This window comes from Notolabrus celidotus, chromosome 11, assembly GCF_009762535.1.
Source record: "Notolabrus celidotus isolate fNotCel1 chromosome 11, fNotCel1.pri, whole genome shotgun sequence".
Taxonomy (NCBI): domain Eukaryota; kingdom Metazoa; phylum Chordata; class Actinopteri; order Labriformes; family Labridae; genus Notolabrus; species Notolabrus celidotus.
The window spans coordinates 34,307,286-34,333,337 of record NC_048282.1 but is presented as its reverse complement, the minus strand read 5'-3'; the positions used below and the strand labels follow the sequence as shown (position 1 = coordinate 34,333,337).

The 26,052-nt window shown below is 40.5% G+C and overlaps 1 protein-coding gene across 4 annotated transcripts in view; it reads left to right on the top strand.

The window, feature by feature from the left end:
* Positions 1 to 23,315, top strand: part of march9 (membrane-associated ring finger (C3HC4) 9) — a 38,857-nt gene extending 15,542 nt beyond the window's left edge. For all 4 annotated transcript variants that reach the window (XM_034695105.1, XM_034695104.1, XM_034695103.1 and 1 more), the window contains 3 exons: positions 15,096 to 15,251; positions 21,192 to 21,384; positions 22,005 to 23,315. In XM_034695105.1, coding sequence (XP_034550996.1) covers positions 15,096 to 15,251; positions 21,192 to 21,384; positions 22,005 to 22,336 — 681 coding nt within the window. In that variant the 3' untranslated portion in view covers positions 22,337 to 23,315. The remainder of the gene's footprint in view (positions 1 to 15,095; positions 15,252 to 21,191; positions 21,385 to 22,004) is intronic.
* Positions 23,316 to 26,052: the final 2,737 nt, after the last annotated feature.

Below are 26,052 nucleotides of genomic sequence, written 5' to 3'. Positions count from 1 at the left end.
GATCTGGTGACGATCACTGTCCCCGGCCAGACAACGGTGTCTGTGACGCTGAAGAAATTAATTTGTCATCCCTCTCTTTTGTTTTGCGCCGCTCTGTTTTTCTATCTTTGTTCCACTCTCTGCCTGCTGCTGCTGCTGCTGCTTTCAAATTTCCCGGAGCCCAAACAAAACAATAAGTAGTTCCTCTCTTTGGTCCGTGGCCAAATGTCGATCTGACCAGATGTGCAGAAACCTGTGCCGCCTGGCTCAGCAGGTAGTCCTGAAGCCTGAGATAATTAGGAACACTGTAAATCCTGTAGGAGCACAGATGGATATTACCATTTAGTCACTTTCCTAAGATAGGCGTATAGTGCTATTACAGCCCATGTGCTAATTTATGACATCTGCCTTGGAGTTTTCATTGTGAGACATAGTAAACTGGAGAGCCATGGGACAGCGGATAAATCAATTCGGGCTTGTTTTGGATACAAAGTCATTTCATATTACAGACGGGGATCAACCCCAGGTTGCCGTCCTGCCCACTCAAACATCCTGCGTTAATAAAAGGTTGATGTTTGGGGCTCTGGGCTCTCCGGCAAGGTGACTCATCGTGCAACATGGCTCTGAGCTGCCTCTTTTAGCTACAGACAAAGAGCAAGCAAACAAAGCACTATGGGAAAACCCTGAGACTTCACAACATCAGCTCCTCACTCTGAAATTAGCTGATTTCTTTGCCTTCGCAGCACTCAGTTTTTCCGGTCTGTGCAAAACTGACTCGTGCCTCCTTGGGTGCAGCGAGAGAGAGGGGTGGGGGGGTGGGTCTCACATTTGCCATTTTATTGTTATTTCATTATTCAGGCAGGTCACAACAGGGGCCGGGATCATGCCGCTGTCAGCGGGCCAATTACCTGCACACATAATCACCTTGCTCTGTGGGCTGCATGGAGCATGAATCCTTATTAACTGTCTGTCAAAGCCGTCACTTTGCTTCAGTAGCCGGGATGTGACTCCACTTAACGCTGCTTGGATTCTCAGAAGTGTTACCAGAGCCTGCTGGAGGGGCCAGCAGTGTGAGCTTTGCATGGGCATGTCAGAGTGAGAGGGTGGAGGAGTGAGCGGTGGTGGTGGTGGTGGTGGTGGTTATCAACCCCGCCTGCCCTTTTCATTTGAGGTGCCCAACAGCGTGTTTCCACTGTGACACACAGTCTGGAGCTCAGAGGGGCGACTTCAACGCCGAAATTTGAGTCTAAAGGTTACAGCTGAGGAGGAACACCGTTTTCTTAGTCATAGCAGTGACACACCAAATTAACACCTTCATGCTCTGTGAAGTGGCCGTCAGGGACAAGCCCACGCCAGATCATGCAAGCAGGCAGTGTGTGTGTTTGTGTTTGCATGTGATGAGCAGCCTCAACGCTTGTTAGAAAAGCCTGCTTGTTAGTAAAGGATAAATATATTTTTCTAATTATCAACCAATTCTACTCCAAGATCAAAACCAGCCGTGAATTGATCCCACTAATGAGAAGTGTCTGTGCATGCAAACCTGATATATATCTTGTTAAAGAAGCCTGGGAGCATTTTCTGATCTCATGCAACCGTCAACTCGGAAACATCATTTGACAGTGTCTTCTCCAACCATTACGGCTCGTTATTTCATGATGCGATGACACTGTGGTTAAGATTTGGTTAGGATAAGGTTCCAGAATAACCTGATACACTTTGTATTCTGAGTTGGAATCAGCTCTCGTGGAGATTTTTTGTTCTGTTAGTATCATCAGGAAATGAACGCTGACCTCTGATCTTTTGTTCACTCCTCATCCACCCCCGACCTCGTCTCTGTGGACTCTCTCGCTTTAAGAAAACATCACCTGATTCCCTCCTTTGTTCTTGTCATAATTACTATGGCCACAAAAAGACTGTCACTGTAGAGTTGAAGGGTATGTTTGTTGTTTTGTTGTTTTTACTCAGGAGGATAGTCTCTAAAACGCACAAGGACAGAACTGGGTAAATGGATTCTCTCATTACACTGCAAAAAAACAAAACTTTTTAGAGTGTATTTCCATCTTTACTTGTCAAAATATGTCATTACTCTAAGTACAAGCTACATTAGAGTGACAACTCCAGACTTAAATCTTAATTCAAGATATTATGAGCCAAAAGTAACAACATCTCACTTAAAAAAAATAAAAAATATGTAAGCGTTTGAGTCTTATTTTTAGTAAAATACCTTATTGGACTTTATATAAGTCAGATTGACCTGACAAGTCCAGATAAACATCTTATTTTAAGGTATTAAAAGCCACAAATAAGACCTGGATTGCTTGTAATTTGAAATAAAAAGGAGTTAAGGAAATGTATTTGTTAAAGGGGTGTTATGCCCATTTTCATACTTGATATTCAGGCCGATAGCTTTCTTGTAGCTTCACATAGTTGACAGCTCAAAACCTCTTAATGCATCTCAGGCCGGTGTCTTTGAAAACCCTCATTTCAGCTACTGTCTCTTTAAGAAGCTGGAATTAAACCCTGGCACTCCAGAAGCCTACTCCACTGTTGCCATGCCATGCCACAAAGCGGTGTTTCTCTTTTTATAATGACAGATTATGACATATGGTCGTATGTTCTGGACCCTAGATCTGATACGTATAATTTGGTGGGGGGCAAAAATCTCCAGCAACAGGGGTGCTGGTGGCCTAACGGTCTACGCGCCCCACATACAGAGGCTATAGTCCTCGTCGCAGAGGTCGCCGGTTCGATTTCCAGCCGCGACCAATTTGCTGCAAGTCTCCCCCTACTCTACTCCCCACATTTCCTGTCTATCTACAGCTGTCCTATCAATGAAGGAAAAAACGCCCCTTCAAAAAAAGGAAAAAAAACCTCCAGCAACAATAAAACAAAGCATGATGATTAAAAAAGATGGAGGAAGGAGCGAGTTTGGTGAGTGTTTCACCAAGCAGTGATGTCACGATTTGAGCAAATCTCTAGTCCCACTCGTGTCATTCTCTGGACCTTTTGATCAAACCATTCAGAGCAGCCTGCAGCTTTAACCTGGTATCACCCCAACACACGTTACCTCATAATCTGAAACTCTGCCCACGTTTAGACTCCATATCTAACATTTTAAATTAATGATTTAGTTTAGTTTATTTAACAAGGGCAGTGTGCATTGATATATATCATTAATACAAAGGAAAATGAAAACCAGATTTACCCAGTGGCGGGTGCTAAATTCCATCTGTAGTCCCCCATGAAAGTGATTAAAGATGTACAATAAAAGCCACTGAACAAAAGGACAGAAGAAAAAGATGAGGGGCGCCGTTGGCCTAGCGGTATAAGCGTGCGCCCCATATACAGAGGCTATAGTCTATAGGTTGCAGGTTCGATTCCAGCCTCATCTATTTACTGCATGTCCTCCCCCGCTCTATACTCCCCACATTTCCTGTCTCTCTTCAGCTGTCCTGTCCATTAAAGGCTAAAATGCCCCAAAAATATAACATATAAGACAACACAGAATACATCAACTACTCTATAAAGATAAAGCCTAATATCACTTCTTAAAGGTGACATATCATGCAAAATGGACTTTTTAATGGTTCTCTACCTGAAATATGTGTCCCTGTCTACAAACCCCCCGAGAATGAAAAAAATCCATTCTGCCCCTGTGCTGATTTCTCCACCTTTCTGTAAATGTGTGTGAAACGAGCCGTTTCAGACTTCCATGTTTTTGTTACGTCACAACAATATCCGGTCTGTCACGGAGTCAGAGCTCAGAGCTTGTTCAGCCCATAGACTGTATAAAATAATACTGAATCCCTCCTCCGTTTTTCATTACCTGCACAAATGTGTGCTAACAAGGAGCTTAGGAGGGAGGCATGCTAGTTGTAGGCTGTCTTAATAAACACAAAGGTCGGTTTTACTCCCCACGTCTGCAGATTTGAAGATCTAGTGGATGATTTTTATTTATCATGGATAAGTGCTAGCGCTAGTTAGCATAGCCACATAGCTACATGTCGTAGCTGTGTACCAAGACACACGTCGACATACTGACAAATAAAACAACAAGAAACACTAAATCTGTGACCAATGGTTCAGAAAAGGTCCCGCTGCCTTTCTGGTAGAGGTCGGTTTTACTCCACACGTCTGCAGATTTGAAGATCTAGTGGATGATTTTTATTTATCATGGATAAGTGCTAGCACTAATTAGCATAGCCACATAGCTACATGTTCGTAGCTGTAGCTGTAGCTGTGTACCAAGACACACGTCGACATACTGACAAATAAAACAACAAGAAACACTAAATCTGTGACCAATCGTTCAGAAAGGTCCTGCTACAGGCGCCTCTCCGTCAGGATCAGATTCTGGATCAGATTCAGAGGGTTGAAGTAACGTGATCTCTGAGCAGCCGTGTATATTCAGCCAACATGTAAACATTAGATCAACGTGCTGGAGAGCCGAGGCACATCCACTTCCTGAGGGGGCGTGGTCAGAGAGAAAACAGACTGTTCTGAGGAGGACTGAAGAAGAGGGCTTTTCAGGCAGACCAAAATCTGATTTCAAAGTGTTTTTTTGTGCATAAACTTTAAAGACATGTTTTGGGGACCTCTTAGACCAATATATATTGATGAAATGAAGCGTGATATGTCACCTTTAACGTTTATTGAATTAAGACATTATTATAGTTTTGTTCTTTTTACTCATTACAAGCTATCCAGGTCTTAGTTTCAGCATGTGATACCTTTACATGAGACCTTTATCTGGACATGTCAGGTGAATGTGGCTGTTATTAAAGCTCCAGTGAGGACCGTTATGTTTGTGTTGATTTTGGCGCCCTCTGTGGACAAAGCGGTACCTCTAATATCTTTGCAAATAGTGTTTTCTGACCAAATATCTCATCCTTACTTTAACAGTGAAATGTACCTCTCACTGTGAATATTTTCAGTGGAATAATTTAAGAAATTGAGAGGCTGATACCTACCCCCTCTCCGGAGTTACAGCCTTTTAAAATTACAACATAGAAATGTCAGTCTTGTTATTGATTGTCTTGCTTGCTTTTATAGTTCATTTAGAGGCAATAGTGTTCATCTAAGTCTGTTTCATAACCAGTCAAAAAAAACCAACTGGAGCTTTAAATCTAGTGAGACACTTTTTATAGAAATAAGACATAACACTTGCTTAGATTTGATTTTTTGCAGCGCATTAATAATAAGAAGTGAAATTCTCTAAGTAGTGTTACATCCTGCTTCAAGAAACTTGTCAAAGAAATTTCTCTCACTATATTTGCAGACATTTTCACTCATCACAATCAATGTACGACTTATTTTGTGCTGGTAATACCTTGAGATAAGATTTATATCTGCCCCCATCAGGTCAATGTGGCTTATATTAAGTGAAATTAGATATTTTGACAATAAGACAAATGCACTGAGTAAGATTTGAGTTTTTTTCAGTGTGCCACTAAAACACACAATAACTTGTTTTGGGCTTTGTTCAGACTGCAAGCAAATCAGATTTTGTTTCTTAAATCTAATCCTTACAATATAATATCCACGCAAGTATTTCGATTGGATTTAAATGTCCAGACATCACCGAACACAGATTTGTGCACGTGAATGCTGAATCTGTACGGCAGAGATAAGGATATTCTGGTGTTGGACGAGTGCTGGTTTTGTGTTTGGAGAAGTACTGAGCAATCTGAGCAGTCTTTGGTTGCATGCGGGAACACAATCCACGTGAGGAGCCAAAAGAAGCAGAACACATCAGCTATTGTCTAACATGTATTCAGCTTTGAGCTGACATTTAAAGAAATAACGTTTACATTTATCTGCAGCTAAAGGTCCACAGAGAATAACTGGAGATGTTGCCTCCTTGCTCCTTCTTCATTTCCTGGCAGGAGAGAGTAAATCTTGACCCAGATAAATGTCTATCTGTTATCCAGATACCAGCTGGCTGCACTGGAAACCTTACATTTTTGGCAGTGGCCTCTATAAGCGAAGTCATCATTAAGAGACAGCCTTTTGCACAACATCGTCACCAGCCGAGCTGGATTGTTTGTTGTAGTAATGATGTGGCATGTGATTTGTAGTTCCCTCATCTTGCTCCCCAAACATCAGACACACATTTGGAGCATCTTTCCGTTTCTGCTCCTCTTCTTCTTCTGCTCCGTTAGTAGCAGCATGGTTCCGATTGAGGCGGCTTTGATCCACTTCCTTCACTCTGGATTTGTCGTCACTGTTGTGTCTCACTGGGAGTTACGCGTACAAAGTTCTTGTTCAAATGTTCTCAAATCAATCAAGATATGCAAAAAATAAGAGTTGGACTGCAACTTCAAAAAAAGCTTCAGGTTCAGTCTGGCTTTTGTTGTCCTGCTGCACAAAGTAAACACTAAATCAGAATCAGAATCAGAAATACTAGAAATAGAAATTCGGTCAATACAGAGCTCTTATAACAGTATGTAAGAAAGTCAAAATATTAATATAAGACTGAATAAAATAAGATATAAATACAGTATAAATATATAAATATAAATGCAGTCAGGGCCCCGTCACTCTGGAATGACCTGCTGGAGGAGATCAGGCAAGCCACATCCTTGTCCTCTTTTAAATCTCCTGTAAAAACACACTTTTTTAAATGTGCTTTTACGTCTTAACTCATCCCTGACTTTTTCATTTCTGCATGATTTTTATTATTGTTTTTACTTTACTCATTTTAGCTCTCTTTACCTTTCTCATGTGCTTTAGTGTTTTCACTCACTATGTCTTGCACTCTGTAAAGCACTTTGTAAACATGTTTTGAAAAGGTGCTATATAAATAAAATGTATTATTAATATTATTATAAATACAAATAAATGAAATAATAATGAAGTATATACAAAAGCGCTGAGAATGAAAAAGCGCTGGGTATGAAATCACCAAATGTGTTAAATCCACAGCTGAGTAGTCCCCAATATGTTAAAAACTACAAATCCCTGGGGCGCTGGTGGTCTAGTGGTCTAAGCGCCCCACATACAGAGGCTACAGTCCTCGTCACAGGGGTCGCCAGTTCAATTCCCGACCGTTAGACCATTTCCTGCATGTCTTCCCCCACTCTCTACTCCCCATATTTCCCGTCTCTCTTCAGCTGTCCTATATAATAAAGGCAAAAAGCCCAAAAAATATAACTTAAAAAACCCCCAAAAACTACAAATCCCAGCTCCTTTAAGAAACTGTTCAGCCTTTAGGAGTAACTGAACCATTCATATGTGACATTTCCAACATTTCCAGCAGCATCACCATTTCATCGTCACTGGTTTTCAGCCTTCTTGTAGGATTTGTCAACAGAATCACAAAAATATATGAATCCTGCCTCCTCCTGTAAAAATCTACAGTCCACGTTAAACCTGATTCACAGTCCACTTCCCTGTGTGCTCAAACACACTACAACTCCACAAGTTTTATTTGAGCGTGTGCACATCCTGCCAGTCCAGATGTGACCTTTCATGTCTCTCTCTCTCTGTGTTTTTTACTGTGTGTTGCCTTCAGGTACACGCATTGACTCTCAAATGGGAGAACCTGCATACGGCAGAGAGGCGTAACAAAGAAAAAGAGAAAGACACAGACCCTCCGACGAGGCCAATAGTTCTGTTTTTCTATTACATGCTAAACTACAAGGGCAACCGCTTTTCATGTCAGGATACATTATGAGGGGAGTTATGTTAAATCATGCTGGGAGAGAATGAAGCTTTGTCGTCTCAAGTTTGCTTTTATGATGTTCCTCTACAGGGGAGATATTTCAGATTCTACACAAACACTTGAACAGGAATCACTTATTATCATTTATTATTAAAAGGCATTTTAACCTTTTCATTATCCATTGGATCCATTTTCATTTCATTCATTCATTTTTATTCAAAGGGAAGTCAAAACATTAGCATTTTGAACTGATGCAAAAAATTACCACAGTGCCTGAAAGATATCCTCCCCCCCAATTTCAGACACTTTCTTGTCACTCAACCAGTTCTGTAACACAGCTAAAGCCCATACCATGCCGATCTTTGAGGTCGCTTCATGTCTGTCTTCTTGAATTTAGGACTTCACTGTCAGATTGTCCCCTCATGATTATTGTAGCCCAATAAAAATTGCGATAAGGATTATGATATGGTACGTACTTCCAGCCAAATTCCACTTGATCCGTCACAGCACTGGATCTGATAGGTTTCTATTCTAGTCAATGTGTTAACTTCCACTGGATCCACTCCGTTGTGCTCGGGCTGCGTCTCTGATCCGGCAGGTCGGAGCCCTCCGGATCAGATACACAAGACTTCTATTTATGCCGGATGCCGGAGCACGACGCATCAACCTCAACAGAGCAGATGGAGCGAGACAGGAAGTCAGGTTTCACCAAAACAAAATGAAAACTTCCGGTTAATTTTCAGAATAAAACACTCTGTGTTATCACCAGATCGTATTTCACTTAACTACAACAACAAACCAAAGTCATGATGAGTGGAGCCAGGCCTGGAGTCAACAGGTCAGAGGTTTTCAGAGGACCAGAAAGACAACATGGATGAGGAGAGGAGGAGGAGGAGAATCCTTGATTCAGTGATTACCGCAGGAAACATTGGTCACATGACTCCAGCTGTCCGGCGGTCCTGCTCCATGCTGCGTTCTGAAAACACAACCGATGGGTGTTGACGGACGAGAGAGAACGGAGCCAGCAGCTGATCAGAAGCAGACCAGACACGGATCAATCAATCAATCAATCAATCTTTATTTGTATAGTGCCAAATCACAACAAACGTTATCTCAAGACGCTTTTACAAACATAGGAGGTCTAGACCACTCTATGTCAAATTATGAACAGAGACCCAACTTCAAGACAGGGTAAGACTCAGTCTGACCCCACCTTAATCCATCATGAGCATTGCACATCACAGTATTTAGCTAGTTACAGTGGCGAGGAAAAACTTCCTTTTAACAGGCAGAAACCTCCAGCAGAACCAGACTCATGTTAGACAGCCATCATGCCTCGACCGAGTTGGGTCTGGAAAGACAGATAGTGGGTTGTAAGAGAGAGAAGTGATGGCGATGAGACGAGTAGTAGAAGCTGTTCCCGCTGAAGTCCAATACGGATCTGGTGGAAGTCACACCATTTGGTGAAGAAGTATCCCACAAGAGGCGCTGTTGGCCTAGCAGTTTGGGCATGCACACCATGCACAGAGTCTGAAGTCCTTGTCCCGCCAGTCGTTAGTTCGACTCCCGGCCTCTGCTATTTGCTGCATGTCGTCCCCCTCTCTCTAGTCCCCACATATCCTGTCTCTCTGCAGCTGTCCTGTCAAATAAAGGTCAAAACATAACTTTAAAAACAAAAAGAAGAAAGAAGTATCCCACAAAAACATGAAGTAAGATGTAATAAAGATATATCTTATGTAAGGCAGGAGGCAGGAGAAACATTTTACAACTCCACAAACTGAGATGTTATTGGAAGACAAGTGTGTTCATTTAATTATTAATGTATTTTTTGATTTGCCTTAAATCAAGTCTTTAAAATAATGATGGGACAAACACATTGGCTCTAACGGTTCTCTTTGTTTTGAAAATCCAAACATAAGATGTGTTCAACATTTTCTCCTCTAAGAAGCTAAAACAAGGCCGGTTTCCTGAAGCCTTTTTTTTTTGGAGATACAAAGAATTCCCCTAAAAGTCATTACATGTTCGGTTATTACTTCCCTCCATCGAAGCACATCTTACACACCTTCAGATTCCCAAAACGAAGTGTGCTCATGTGCATCCTGTTTTCATGAGCGGGACGATCGATATTTGTGAACATCAAACGCACTCCCTCAGAGTTTGAATCATCTTCTGAGTAGTAATCAGGAGCCACAAGGCAAACACTGAGAGTTTGTGCATATAAATCAATGTTATTACTTAATAGTGATGATTGGACGCCGAGAAAATCCCTTTGGGTGAGGGTGATTCAAAAAATGTGGGCTCTTTTCTTATTCATCATTTATGGAGCCGCCCCAAAACATGCAGCTCCAGATCCTGGCTTCAGATGAAGACAGAAACTCTCCGTCCTCATGGTTTCATTTCTTCTGCTTAAACAGCTTCTGTTTGAGGTGATGGCTTAAAATGATAACACCAGCTATTAAAGGTCTTTGTTTATATTTTGTTCTAGTTGATCATGACATTAACATTCACATCCAAGCATAAACAACACACACACAAACACACACACTTCTCACTGCTGCTTGACATTTCAGAAATGTTTGCTTTCATAAGGTTTTTATTTAGTTTCTCATATACTTCTGACCTTCTCTGTGTTATCTTTATAATGTCAGCAGGCAAGTTATTTTAAAGTTTATGAGTAGCATGTGGCTCATCTGCCAAATCCAATCTTTTAAGCAGTGGGACACTTGAAGTCTTTTTATTATAAGAGGGAAGGTCAAACGAGCCAGATGGGGAACGACAGAACGCAGACGGACAGAATAAAAGTCTGTGAAGCATTATTTGTGTCAGCACACTCCTCTGGTGCATAAAACCAGTATTGATTAAACAGGTAATTATCTGGCAAGTTACTGTAAACTCATTCTGATTCATATATCCGACTCACCATTTGAAAATAAATATCTTTAAGTGCTGATGTGACTTAACTTAGAGACCTGCATACAGAACAAAACAAGCAGACATCAGCTCTTCAGATCAGCTTTTTCATTTAACTCAATCTCCACCAATTTATGGAGCTACGAATAAGGAAATAACAAGCAGCAACCTCCGGTCTCAAAATATGAAGCCAATGCGGAAGTGTTATAAACTGCAATTCATCGAGTATCCACTAGAGGCTGGCTGTAGAAACACAGGAAACCACATACGCACCAATTCAAAGAAGACGATCTTTAGCAGCAGAAATAAACATGTTTACAGCCTGGTGCAAAATAAGGACATGACTGACTTGACTGACAGGCAGGAACACATAGCTGTTGGCTAGGAGGCTCAAACCCCGCCTCTTTACGTCACACTATGCCTGGTTGAGTTCAGCATTTCCAATATGGCTCCCGCAGATGATTGGCTTCAAAATAGCACTCAGGAACAAATGGGTGACGTCACGTCCATTATTTATACAGTCTATGGGAAATAACCATTTTAAAGCTCCTGTGAGGATTTGTTAGCTTGTTATGACCACAGACTGTATAAAAAATGGACGTAGTATCGTCTTCCATGTGGTTCTGAAGTCCTGTTTTGAAGCCGATCATCAGCAGGTGCCATATTGAAAATCCTGAACACAACCAAACATCGTCTGAGCTAGTGTGAGGTAAAAAGGCAGACCTTTAACCTTTCACTAACAGCTACAGGATGCCTGCCTGTCAATCAAGTCAGCCATGCCCTTATTTGGGCAAAACTTGTAATCTTAATATCTTCAAAATTACCAGTTATAAAAAAAAATTCACCAGAGAAATGAGCTATTCTGACCTAAACAGTTTTTTTAACCAGGCTGTAAACATGTTTATTTCTGCTGTAAAGATCGTCTTCTTTGAATGGGTGTGTATGTGGTTTCCTGTGTTTCTGCAGCCAGCCTCAAGTGGACACATGAGGTACTGCAGTTTTTAGCACTCCTGCATGGGCTTTATATTTGGAGACTGGAGGTTGCCGCTTGGTTATGACAAAACTGAAATGAATGTTGATGTCCCTCTATGACCTAAAACAGCAAACAAGACCATCAACAGGAAGAAGGACTGTTTCTATACAGATATTTTTAGTGTCTGAAACCACTGGTGGGGGGTAGGCGTCGGGCCAAGTGATTCACTGTACGCTGCTGGTACAGCCTTTTTTACATGTTCCACTACAAAGATTTTCCATGAGTGATACATTTGACTGTAAGAAGATAGAATTAGATTTTATTATACAAGTACAGGACAAAATTGGCAACAACAAACAAACTGACCACCAGGGGCGCCAAATTGACAAAGTGCAAGCTGCTCACAGGAGCTTTAACTCAACTTTTTTTATCTACTACTGAATAAATCTCTGAATAATATTTGACTTTTAGTGGTTCTCAGTCTGAATATTTAAGACAGCCACAAAGAAGAAATACCATTTACATTTTTTGTTGTATGACATACTTTTTGTCATATATTATGCATTATATTGTTCTGTTTTATACACATATGATATACTTTTACGTCTTTGAAATGTCATTTAATAATGCAATTATACATCATTTTATTGAGCTACTTTATTTCACCTTTAATAACATGTTATATCCCATATGTATTTCACTTTATCATGTATATAATGTACTGTTTTATGAAGTAATATTGATAAATAATTTTCTTATATATTTGATATTTAAAGAATGATTTAAAGCTCCTGTGATGATTCTTTTTGGCTAGTAGTGTAACACAGAAATTAATTTTGATGCTGCTTTATGAGCGACAAAAGCAAACAAAACCATCGGCATGAAAACAGATTATTTCTACATGGTCATTTTTAAAGCCTGGGGATGCTGCTGCGGGGGAGGAGTCACAAATGTAGATGAACAGCATGCTGCAGATATGGCTCATTTACAGCATTTTCATGTCAAAGATTGACAGTGAGTGAAACATTTGACTGTTTAGGACAACAGGATGACATTTTTTGTTATAAACATAATTTACCCAAGAGATGAGAGGTACTGCTCTGTCCACAGGGGGCGCTAAAATCAACCTAAACTTACAGTCCCCCTCAGAGGCGCTTTAAGTTAGTATGTGATGTATCTGTCTGGCAGTTTACAATAACATACAGTATATCAGACTTGCTTTTTTATCTCAACACTGGAACATAGCATTATAATTTTAGTTTTTTATGCCTCATTCATTTCCTATTTATCCGTTCTGTCCTTGTGCTCTTAAACATTTGTATTTCTCCTCTGGTGATCATCGAATGCTGGTTGTACTTCTAACAGTCGTCGGTGTTAGTTACAAATTTCCATTTTAATTTCCTCCTCTGCACCTGCAGACGCCTTGCTAAGCTGGAGATCAGGTGGCTGAGGTTAAAGGCGTTTTGTTAATTTCTCAAAGGGACGTCAAGTTCAGATGTGATTAAGAAATTGTGTCAGGTAGTTGCCCTTTTTACTTTGGAGTTTGAAATGCTCTTATTAGCTTTCCTGTCAAAGAAAGTCAAGAGGATTCACCTCCTTTATGCTTGTTAGATATGAATCGACAGCTGGAAGCTTGTTGGCTTTGCATGAAGAGGGGAGAGGACCAAGCAGCAAACTGTAGTTCCTTGTTTGTCCACTTGAGGCAGGCTGCAAAAACCAAGGAATCAGTATGAGGTCTCATGTTAAAATGCATGTTTAACAGCTGATTTTAACGTGTTTACATCCTGGTGCAAAAATGTTTTTTATTACTCATTAGTTCTGAAGATATTCAGACCAGGAGTTATGCACTGATTTGCATGATGAGGGGTGTGACTGAATGATCTGACAGGTGGGCACGACGTCGCTGTTAGCCAGGAGGCTTCAAGCCTGCATTAGCTCCACTTCTTTGTCTGTTTCTAGGTTGACTAAGAGTCAGGTTGAGTCAACATTCCCATCATGGCGATCATCATTTGGCTTCTTACTGCCTCTTCAGAAACCGATGGGTGATGTCACAGTTTTTTTCAGTCCATGCACTCAGACAGTGTCTGGAAACCTTCAGGAGTGCATCTTTAAAAACGCCTGATGTGTATGTTTGAGGTCTTCAGTGTCTGTTTGCGTTATCTGAGAGGTGTTTGTTGTGAGTTCAGCCTGTGTGAGTCGTCGTCAGGCTTCAGCAGCTCATGTCTCCTCCACCTGCTGCCCTTGAAGCTTCACCGCCCCTGCAGAGTGCTAACATTTCCCCTTCACCAACTGGGCCCTGGCCCGCATCAAGCTGTGCTCATTCATTGACTTACTAATGATTCACGCTGGTATTCTTCCCCAACACTGCTGCTCTAAAAGCCTTCATTCAATTATGACACATAAGTTTGGTTGGAGTTTTTTTTCCCTTCTCATTAAGTGAAATGAAAACTTTGCTGATGACTTGCCATCAAATTTTCAGACTTCTGACAGAATGGATGTTTGATGTTGATTGGTGATGACAGCCTGGACGCAGTCATCCTTAATGTGGTGCTGAGATGACGGTGGGTTTGGTCCAAAATCCTCTCGAGTTGGCTCTCAGAGGTTGCATGAATGTTATTAGAAGGGAAAAGGGTGTTCAGAGGAAGAGGAGGGAGGGTAATTTTTATTCTTGCTGAAGGGAGAGTAGTATGGCCGTGTGGGGAGAACTGAAAGAGTCATGTATTTCATTCTTCTATTAAACACCTTCTTCTTTTTTATGTTACTAACATGAGTAATATTCTCACAGGGGATTTAACTCACACATTTTACCATCCATTCTTTGTGTGTCCACATGCATAAAATGAGACATCATTGTAAGCATGGTGTTTTGCAGCTCTCGGTTTAAACCCACTGTAATATTTACTTAATTTACAATCAACCATTGTGGTGAAACAAAGATATTAAATGTTTCAATCATGGTTAATCGTCTGAGATTTTTCAGGATTTGGAAATACGCTCACTAGCTTTCAAGCATAGAGTTACATAAGTGTAATGATAAGACTCTCATGTCTGATATTATAATATGAAGCTTCAGAAAGCACCTGGATAGCTTAGCTTAGAGTGAAGACTCTGCAGAATGGTTGTGGTTTTATTGTTTGCTGTTTTATAAGGGTGGGTATCTGTGAGGCTTATTATTTATAGCATGTTTATTTTGTGAGATAAAGAGGGGCTGATTTCCTCTCCATCAGACATGGTCAGGCTGGCTCTTCCTCCCTCCTTCAAGCAGCTGGTTGTACCTCTTTTTTTTAATTGAAGCTGAATAACTATGCTTCCTAAAATGTGAAACTAGTCCCTGGAAGAGGTTTTTACAGCTTTGAAACAGTCTCAGTGGAAGGTCCAAAAGAAATACTGATGATACTTGGTATTAATCTCTTCCCTCCTTGTAATATTTCTCACACATTCCCTCAGCACAAGAATAAAGTCACGTGATGTGAGATGCAACATTTGATTTTTTGTTCTGTATTCACTGATGTATGAGATTTGTTGTCCTCTTAAGTAATCACGGTATATCTGTCTCTGTCTGTCCTGCAGGGTGAGCTGTTGAGCCCCTGCCGCTGTGACGGCTCCGTGCGCTGCACGCACCAGCCCTGCCTCATCCGCTGGATCAGCGAGAGAGGATCCTGGAGCTGCGAGCTCTGCTACTTCAAGTACCAGGTCCTGGCCATCAGCACCAAGAACCCTCTGCAGGTAACTGTCCGGGAGTCGGCCGCAGAAAAACACACCAAACCTGAAAGTGATGCAAAGACCAAAGTGCCAGGGCCCTGGTGGCCTCGTGGTCTAAGCGCCCCACATACAGAGACTATAGCCCTCGTCGCGGACATCACTGGTTTGATTCCCGGCCGCGATCATGTACTGCATGTCTTCCCCCACTCTCTACTTCCCCATGTTTCCTGTCTCTGTTCAGCAAAAATGCTCAAAAAAACAACATCACTTTATAGACCAAAGTGCCAAAACTGCAGTTCCTTGATTGGCCACATGGGGTCGGCTGCAAAAGCAAGTCAGCTCCCATAGAGTCCCATGGCAAAACGCATATGTTGAATATAACGTATTAACAACCTGATACATAAAAGGTTTAGGCTTCTGCAGATAATTTGTACATGTATAACAAATTTAAGAGGATTTGATTTAAATATAACTCACCTGTTAAATTATATTAAAGCCTTAATTCATGAATAACTAAATGCATGGTTGCTTAATTGGTTGATTCACTTATGTATCCACATTTCATGCAATATTGTTCCCTTGGCCTCCAAAAGAAAAAAAACAAGACTAAGACCATAAAACATTCTAACCACAAAGGTTTAAAATGTTGTCCTTAGACCAATGGAGGACATCAGGTGTATGTACAGAGGACAAGAGAAACAATTGCGATGGACCATGGCTGACGGACGCCTTAGAGATGTTAAAATAATAACTTAAAAGAGCCTAATATGAAATTTATTTGTAATTTTTAAATATTTTTGGGGCTTTTCCTTTATTCAATAGGACAGCTGAAGAGAGACAGGAAATGTGGGGAGCAGAGAGTGGGGGAAGACATGCAGGGAATGGTCGCGGATGGGAATCGAACCGGCGACCCCTGTAACGAGGACTGTAGCCTGTGTATGTGGGGCGCTTAGACCGCTAGGCCACCATCACCCCACTGATGTGAGATTTTTTAATGGACCCAAAAAATCCCTGGCAGCCCACATGGATGACTACTGCAGCAACTTCAGCAACTACAAGCAGTGTTTAAAAATTGAAGCCACTAAGAAAGTGCAAAAAGTTGCAGTTCCTCAAGTGTCCACTGGAGGCTGGCTCCAAAAGCCAAAACAACCCCATAAGAGCCCATTTTAAAATCCCCATTTTTACAGCATGTTTACAGCCTGGTACACGTCATGGTTATGGTCTCTTTACCTCTTAACCTGTCATATAAAAGCGAAGACTTTCACATAATGCGACTGAATGAGGGGCGTGGCTGTAGAATGACAAGTGGGCGTGTTGTAGCTGCCAGTCCCTAGACTCCTCGAATGCAAGAGTCCAATATGGCGCCATCTTATGCTTTCTAACTCTGCCTTAGAAATCTATACCAGCTGTCACTTAGACTGCGTCTTTGTTTGTTAGTGTATGGGATGACATCATGGTGGTTACATCCATTCCTGAAGCACTATCAGGTTTTTTTTTTAAATAATTAAAAGAAATTGTGGTAAACAAGCCTTCACACTTCACACTGCCTCTTTTGGATACTCTGCGCATTCAGATGAATCTGACTCAAGCTGCTCAAATGATTCAACTAACAAACAGACCAGCACGGCATGGCTCAGATCAGCTGATCTGCTGTCTCATCAATTTCTTTTCTAAACTCATCTAAGATTCTTTGAAAGGCATGTGAGGTTAGAGGGACGCTTCAGAAACCAGCCGGAGTTAGTATGTGATTATAAACATCTCTTCTCGACATGCAGGCAAACACGAACACTGTCAGGCTCTGTGAGGTGTAATTTTTTTAAATCCAGGCAGAGAGATCTTTTTGCATGGGAGGGGGGAGTCGCCTCTGACTGTGGCATTACATAATAACATATACAACATAAAAACAGTGCCGCATCAGACCAAACACTCTCTACTAGAACAAATCCTGGGCGGTCTCTGTGCTGGGAGGACTGTTTGCCATATTGTGCTGACACATTTTCTCTCTGCGTCACTGTCCTTCTGCCCTCCTTTTTAGAGGCTGCCAATGGCTCTTAAATCTATTGATAAGGTGCCATCTATCAGTGTGTGTTTGTGTGCGTGGGTATGTGTGTCTGTGTTGTGTACTTGTGTACTTGTGTACTTGTGTGTTTTATTTGTGCATGTCTGAAATATTTTTTAACTGTGCATAATATCCTCACATTTGTAGATTTCTCTCTCTGGTGATCAAATTTGGTGGAAAGTGACTGCACATGCACTCCGTTACTTACAATGAATATTTTCTGCAGAAGAATAGTATGTCCATGTTACACTATGTTATATTTCTTAAATTTTACATGATAAATGCCCTCCATGTTTCCCCTTCAGTGGAGAAAACATGAAGAAGGATGCAGATTTTCCGTCCAGTGAAGGTGCCATGAAGAATGTCCTTCTAGTAGAAAAAACTAAATAAAGGATCATGCATATTTCTAATTTAGTAGAGTAAATATGTTGAAGTGTACTAAAGAGTAGACTTCTAGTGGAGAAAACATCAAAAAGTATCTAAAGACTTCTCTTCTAATCGAGAAAATGCATGAGAGCGCCCTCAGGAGTTCCCCCTAGTAGAGAAAACAAAATAAAGTATCATGCAGATTTATTGTGTACTAAAGAGTGTCCTTCTAGTGGAGAAAACATGAAAAAGTATAATTCAGATTCCCCTTTGAATACAGAAAATGCATGAAAGTGCCATGAGAAGTGTCTCACTAGTGGAATAAACTAAATAGAGTGTCGTATAGATTTCCTTTTAATAGAGAAATGTAAAAGCGCCCTAAGGAGTGGCCCTCTAGTAGAGAAAACAGAGTAAAGTATTGTGCAGATTTACCTTCCAATGAAGTATTCCTTAAGAGTGTCCCTCTAGTAGAGAATACCAATAAAGTATCATGCATATTTCTCTTTTAATAGAGAAAATGTTGTCAAGTGTCCCCAAGGGTGCACTTCTAGTGGAGAAAACATTAAAAAAAGTATCAAAAGATTTTTCTACTCATAGAGAAAATGCATGAAAGCACCCTAAGGAGTGTCCCTCTAGTAGAAAAACAGTGTTATGCAAATTCCCCTTTGATAGAGAAATGTGTGAAAGTGCCACTAGGAGCGTCCTCTAGTAGAGAAAATACAATTAAGTATTTTGCAGATTTCCCTTCCAGTGAAATATCCCTTAAGAGTATCCTTCTAGTAGAGAGAACCAAATAAATTATCATGCACATTTCTCCTTTAATGGGGAAGTGTCCTAAAGAGTGTCCTTCTAGTGGAGAAAAAACAATAAAGTGTCTTGAGATTTCTTTCTAATGGAGAAAATGCATGAAAGTGCCCCTGAGAGTGTCCCTCTATCAGAGAAAACAAAAATAAATCATGCATATTTCTCTCTTAATTGAGAATATGTGTTGAAGTGTCCAAAAGAGTGTCCTTCTAGTGGAGAAAACATGAAAAAGTATAATTCAGATTCCCCTTTGAATACAGAAAATGCATGAAAGTGCCTTGAGAAGTGTCTCACTAGTGGAATAAACTAAATAGAGTGTCGTATAGATTTCCTTTTAATAGAGAAATGTGAAAGCGCCCTAAGGAGTGGCCCTGTAGTAGAGAAAACAGAGTAAAGTATTGTGCAGATTTCCCTTCCAGTGAAATATTCCTTAAGAGTGTCCCTCTAGTAGAGAATACCAATAAAGCATCATGCATATTTCTCTTTTAATAGCGAAAGTGTGTTCATGTTTAATAAAGAGTTTCCCTCTAGTGGAGAAAAACCAAATAAAGTATCATTCAGATTTCCCTTCCAGTGAAATTGTCTGTATAGTAGAGAAAAAAGGATAAAGTATCATGCATATTTCTCTTTTAATAGAGAAAATGTTGTCAAGTGTCCCCAAGGGTGCACTTCTAGTGGAGAAAACATTAAAAAAGTATCAAAAGATTTTTCTACTCATCGAGAAAATGCATGAAAGCACCCTAAGGAGTGTCCCTCTAGTAGAAAAACAGTGTTATGCAAATTCCCCTTTGATAGAGAAATGTGTGAAAGGGCCACTAGGAGCGTCCTCTAGTAGAGAAAATATATATATATATTTATATTATATACCTATATTTATTTATTATATTACTTAATCTGTCATTACCAACCACAACCACACCATGTCAACCTGTCACTACTGAAACATTTTTAATACTGCCTGTAACTACTGCTATTTAATCAATTTTTAACATTGGTATTTATCTAAATACCATTTGTAACATTGTATATATCTAAATTGTATTCTATCTTTATCTATCTATTTTTATTTTGACTTATTGGAACTTTTTCTTGATTGTACTTATGTCTGGGTTGCTGCAACAACTGAATTCCCCCCGGGATCAATACAGTAATATCTTATCTTATCTTATCTTATCTTATCTTATCTTATCTTATCTTATCTTAGACGTATCCCCTAGTAGAGCAAACACAATTAAGTAGCATGCAGATTTCTCCTCTAGTGGAGAAAGTACATGAATTTGCCCTTAAGTGTCCTCTGTAGAGAACACGCAATAAAGTATTGTGCAGATTTCTCCTCTAGTTGAGAAAATGTGTTCAAGTGCACCAGAAAAGTAAGGGCCAGTAAAATGGACCAAATAAGTCAAAGGGCTTTGCAGACTGCTATTTTTTTTTTAGTTATATTTTTTGGCCTTTTTGCCTTTATTGATCGGACAGCTGAAGAGAGACAGGAAATGTGGGGAGTAGAGAGTGGGGGTAGACATGCAGCAAGTGGTCACGGCCGAGAGTCGAACCGGCGACCTCTGCAACGAGGACTCTAGCCTCTGTATGTGGGGCGCTTAGACCGCTAGGCCACCAGCGACCTGCAGGCTGCTATCTTATTGGAGAAAACACATTTCACTGCCCTACATGGTAGAAAACATTTTGTGACACATCTTTTGACACTATCTGACAACCTTGAACAGTTCTATCACTTTATCTTGATTGATAAGCTCTGACTTTGTACAACTTGTATCAGTCTTCATGTATTTTAGGTTCTTTGAAGCTTTGTACTTCATTAAAGTGTCAAAAAATCCACAACAGCATTCAGTATTGTGCAGATTTCTCCTCTAGTTGAGAAAATGTGTTCAAGTGCACCAGAAAAGTAAGGGCCAGTAAAATGGACCAAATAAGTCAAAGGGCTTTGCAGACTGCTATTTTTTTTTTAGTTATATTTTTTGGCCTTTTTGCCTTTATTGATCGGACAGCTGAAGAGAGACAGGAAATGTGGGGAGTAGAGAGTGGGGGAAGACATGCAGCAAATGGTCACGGCTGGGAGTTAAACCAAGGACCTCTGCGATGAGGACTGTAGCCTCTGTATGTGGGGCGCTTAGACCGATAGGCCACCAGCGACCTGCAGGTTGCTATTTCATTGGAGAAAACACATTTCACTGCCCTACATGGTAGAAAACATTTTTGTGCCCACTGCATGGAGCTGGTGCCATTTTTAACTTTGTACAAACAAGCCTTTACAATCTTTTGACACTATTTTACAACCTTGAACAGTTCTATCAATTTATTTTGATTGATAAGCTCTGACTTTGTACATTTTTGTGGGAACTTGTATCAGTTCTGATGTATTTTAGGTTCTTTGAAGCTTTGTACTTCATTAAGGTGTCAAAAAATCCGCAACAGCATTCAGACTTCACCTGTAGATAAAGAAAGCTCTTCCTCTTGTTGCTGACAGAGCCCTTTTTCCAGTTTTTCAGCAAGTTGCGTAAACATTTCTATGATTTAAAGCTTTGAGCTTTCAAAACCAGCAAGAATGCTTTTGGGAAAACTCAAATGAAAAGCATCCTAAATAGTTGGACAGAAATGAACAAGATGAATGACTTTGGATGAGCTTGAAATGGGGAGTGTTGTTGCTTCTGCTTTGTTGTTGTTACTTGTGTGAAGAATTTGAGTTCTTCTCCTAATTGAGACATTTTCCCTCCTTTCAGTGGCAGGCCATCTCCCTCACGGTGATCGAGAAGGTACAGATTGCAGCCATTATCCTGGGTTCCCTTTTCCTCATCGCCAGCATCTCCTGGCTCATCTGGTCCTCCCTCAGCCCCTCGGCCAAGTGGCAGCGCCAGGACCTGCTCTTCCAAATCTGCTACGGCATGTACGGCTTCATGGATATCGTCTGCATAGGTAAAGGGAAACTGGGTCACCGAGATGTGCAAACGTAAAGTCACACAGTTATGGATAAACAGAAGAGTATCACGTGTAAAGATGGATGAAGGAGGATGATTGGATGACAGAAAGAAAGATGCAACCAGAGGAGATGTTCTGTATCTTAATAAACAAAGGTTGCTTCATGCAAGGACAAAGTAGGACTGTGATTTTAAACATGCATTCTCTTCACATTCTGCTGGTTGTTAAGGTCGTACTAAATACCACGAAAAGGAAACCAAATAAGCAGATGGTGCATAGGTAGGAGGCGACAACTACACTAAAAAGCAAAGCTTTCAGTGGTGTCGCAGGAAGAAAAGTCTGTTTTCTCTGAGCAAACCTGGTTCACTGTTCTTGTGTAATGGTGAGCTGCCTGTGTAAGACAACACTGAGAACAGATGGCATCAGATATCTGCACTGAGATTATTGCCAACTGTCTATTCTCATGCACAGGCGAGATGGAAAGTTCCTACCTACCAAGCTGATTGCAGCTCACAGGCGCTCTTAGCATAACATTTGATGTAAAGCACGGGGAATTCATTGGCTTTCATGCACTGTCCTTCACCCTGCTCCTTCTTCTTCTTCTCTTTTCTGCTCAGGCCTCATCATCCACGAGGGATCGTCAGTGTATCGAATCTTCAAACGATGGCAGGCTGTCAATCAGCAATGGAAAGTACTGAACTATGAGAAATCAAAGGACTTGGGCGACCCGTTGAGTTCGAGCAGCAAGGCGGGGGCTCGCGGCTCTCGCAGTAACCCTCACGGTCTGGCCAGCAGCAGCGCGGGGCGACAGAGCAGGAGGCTAAGAACTATTCTGAACCACCACTGTGGATACACCATCTTGCACATCCTCAGCCAACTGAGGCCGAACGACCCGCGGATCAGCGCCGCAGCCAACCGGGAGGTGGTGATGAGGGTCACCACAGTATGAGACGGACGGGGACGTTGTTGTTTGTGTGCAGATGTAAATGAGAGCACGGACTCATGGACCTGATCTTAAATAAAAAAGACTGGTGTAGGCGACAGGAGCCCTGCGAGGAGCCGCCTGACAGACGGCACACTCTGGAGGATTTCTCCTCTTGTTTCGTACTACAAAAGGAAGCCTGATGCTCCTTCTCAATAATTTAAGAACTCATGAAAAAAGGACGAAAACGCATTAAAAGACATCAAAATAAAATGTGAGGAGGAGGAAAAAAAAGTGTAAACAGGCTTTATAACCTAACCCAAGACGATGAGACGTTTTTTCCAGTTCAATATCAGGATGCACAGAGACATTTTACTTTGATTTGATCCTCTTGCTTTGGTTTGTATCTCTTCTTTTTTGGGTTTTCTTTTTTACTACTCACTTTGATTTTGTACGGATGTATGATTTTAGAGGAAGTCATGTAACTCCATACATGCCAAGCATTTCCAGACATCTATGTATAATGATCTTTAAAATTTCTACAAGCTAAACGATGCTGGTAAAAAGACCGAAAACTGAAACAAACAAACAAAAACATGAGGGGGAAACACTGAGGTGACAGCTGAACTAATAAGTCTTAATGAAGTAAAAAAGAAAAAAGAGAAAAAAAGAGAAAACAATAAGATTCAGTGACACTTAAACCTTTCTGCAATAAAGATACGTATGTACATTTCACAGGGAATTTTGCATGGGTATATAATTTTATTCTTCATCACATAACATAAGCACATGACAGATTTGCTCTATTTCGAATGGTGCTTGCCAAAATAAACACTTTAAAGACATCTGATTTCATTGCACCAACTTTTTGTCAACATGACAAATGGCAGTGTGTTACAGCTATTTCAGCTAAAATACAGATTGTTGCTGCTGTGTGCTGATTCAGATTTGATAATAAGTAAACTATTGGATTAAAAACGGGGATCGATGATCTCTTACTACCCTGTCTCTGTCTCCTTTTTACTCCACCTGTAGCATGACGTGTGCAAGGTCGAGAGTGTTGTTGGTTTGGTGTGAGTGTAATAAATTTATGTTACTTCATTCATCCTGAGACATTCTTCATTTTTAATGTTTGTTTGTTTGAAATGACTCAGAATCAGTTAAAGTTAATATCCTTGCAAGTACAGAGGCTCAAAGCAGACATGCACTCATGCATTCATTTCCGGTTGTTTCCTCCAGATCTCAACTTCTATATCTTGCATCATAACTCGTATTCTTAAAGTTGCAAAAGCTCAAACACTAAAGAGAAACAGTCTTAACTGGTTAACTTGGTGTGGGCGGAATGGCAGCATGGCATGTTGTAATTGTTTTGTTTTCTAGATCACCAGAACATGATCCTGTTATCAAAAGAAAACAAGCCTTGTTATCCTGAGATTAAAAGATAATTAACTTGAAGTCCCAAGACAACAACAGGAAATTACTCATCATCCTGTGAAAGCTGGTTTAAATGTATGGATGAACATCCACTGAGGGCTTACGTCTAGAGGAGATCAGTTTCTCTGCAAACACATTAAACATTTGGGCCATTCCTTTTTAGAATTATTTCTAGGAATTTCTGCCTTTGTTAGATAAGACAGTTGAAGAGAGACGGGGAATGTTGGGAGTAGAGAGTGAGGGACGACCCTGGGGATGACGTGCAGTAAAGGGTCGAGGCAGGAGATGAACCAGTGGCTGCTTCAGCAGGGATTGTGGTGTCTGTACATGGAGCAGGCCTTTAAACCACCAACTGGTGCCTCATTTGGGTCCTTTCTAAACTAAAACACTTGTGATTATTTGCTTTTATTTTTATTTGAGGTAACAAAACAACAACAACAGATATAAACAATTATTTTATTATTTTTTTAAGTTATTTTTTCAGGTGTTATTGCCTTTATTGATAGGACAGTTGTAGACAGACAGGTAATGAGGGGAGTAGAGAGTGGGGGAAGACATGCAGTAAATGGTCACAGCTGGGAATCGAACCTATGACCTCTGCGACGAGGACTATAGCCTCTGTATGTGGGGCGCTTAGACCGTTAGGCCCCACAAACAATGATTTTTTGAGTTTTGACAATCTGTAAGGTAAAACATGATTTTTCTCAACTGCATTTTTAGCCCTTTTTTAGAAAGAGTGGCAGATTTTCTTACATTTTCTGATGGATATCAAACAGTTAATTGTGCATCTAAAGTTTATTAATCAATATTAATCAGAAGTTAATAAATTAATAATAATTTTGAAGATTTGTAAAAACTATTCTTGGACATACAAATCCGAATACCAAGAAAATGTTGTTAAAAACACAGTTTGATGACTTGCAAATAATTTAATTTAAAAAAGAAATATATATACATATGTTAATTATATTTATTTTAATTATTTATTGTATATATTTATATATATTTATATCATTATTATTATTTTATATATATATTATTAAATTATTTGTTATATTTATTATAATATATATAATAAATATATATATATGCTCGTTTTAAATTTGATGCCAGCAATATGTGTACAAAATGTTTGGGAGAGGAGTATGTTTACCATTGTGTTGCATCATATCTTCTTTTTATAACAACCCTTTGAAACCTTTGGGACCCAGGAGACCAGTATCTGGATCTATGAAAGTGAAATCTTGTCCCAGTCTTGCCTGATGTAAGATTTCAGCTGCTCAACATTTCAGGTTCTCCTTTGTCGCATTACATATTTCATGATGCATCAAATGTTTTCAATGGGTGCAAGTCAGGACTGCAGGTAGGTCAGTTAGCACCTGGACTCTTCTACTACTGAGCCATGCTGTTGTGAATGTGGTTTGGCATTGTCTTTGCCCTTACCTTTCTCTTGTGTTGTTTGTTTCATGGTAAGTGAACATTTTGATCTATAGCTGGTGCCAGAGGAAGAGTCATAAATATCTCAAGAACAAAAGCCTCAAACTGTACTTGAGTTTGTACTCTATGGCTCCTCCATCTAATCACTGATGACTAAAAAGAGAATGACTAAATGTCAGACGCTTACGATGAGGACCATCCTACACTTCTGTTGGAGTCACACTGAAGACAAAAGGCCTGTGAAGAGAACTCTGAGTAAATTCCTGTTTTTGGTTTCAGGGTCCTGGAGTTGGTCGGAGTGACTCACTGTAAGAAACTTACTGCGACACCTAAAGTGAGTAAAGCCAGAGTTAATGTAAAACCTGCGACTTTCACTCCTCTGACAAACCAAATGTCTGCTGTGATAGTGGGAATACATCTCAGTTGGCTCATGTGTCAGAGAGGGAGAGGACTGAACTCAGACTGAGACTCCTAAATAATCCCTGCACTTAAATTATGCTGGTGTTTAATCTGAAACCTGACAGCACACTGAAACTGAAGAGTGTGTTGATGAAAGGCTGCTGCTGGGGGGAATCAGTTTGTGTTTGTCGCCCTCCAGTGGCTGCTTGTGTTCCTGTCAGCATTTCACCTCAGTGTGAAACCATTTCATGTCTCAGAGGGACAGAAAAACAAAACACACTCTCTCTCTCCTGCAGCTAGAGGGCGATACGAAGCCTGCAGCAAGAGAGAGCAGCAGCTGAAGGTGTCTGCTGAGCTTTATGTGTATCTTTGCAAATATCTCTAATTAATCTCTATTTTTATTTACCAAAGAGAGGGACACACACACACACACACACACACACACACACACACACACACACACACACACACAC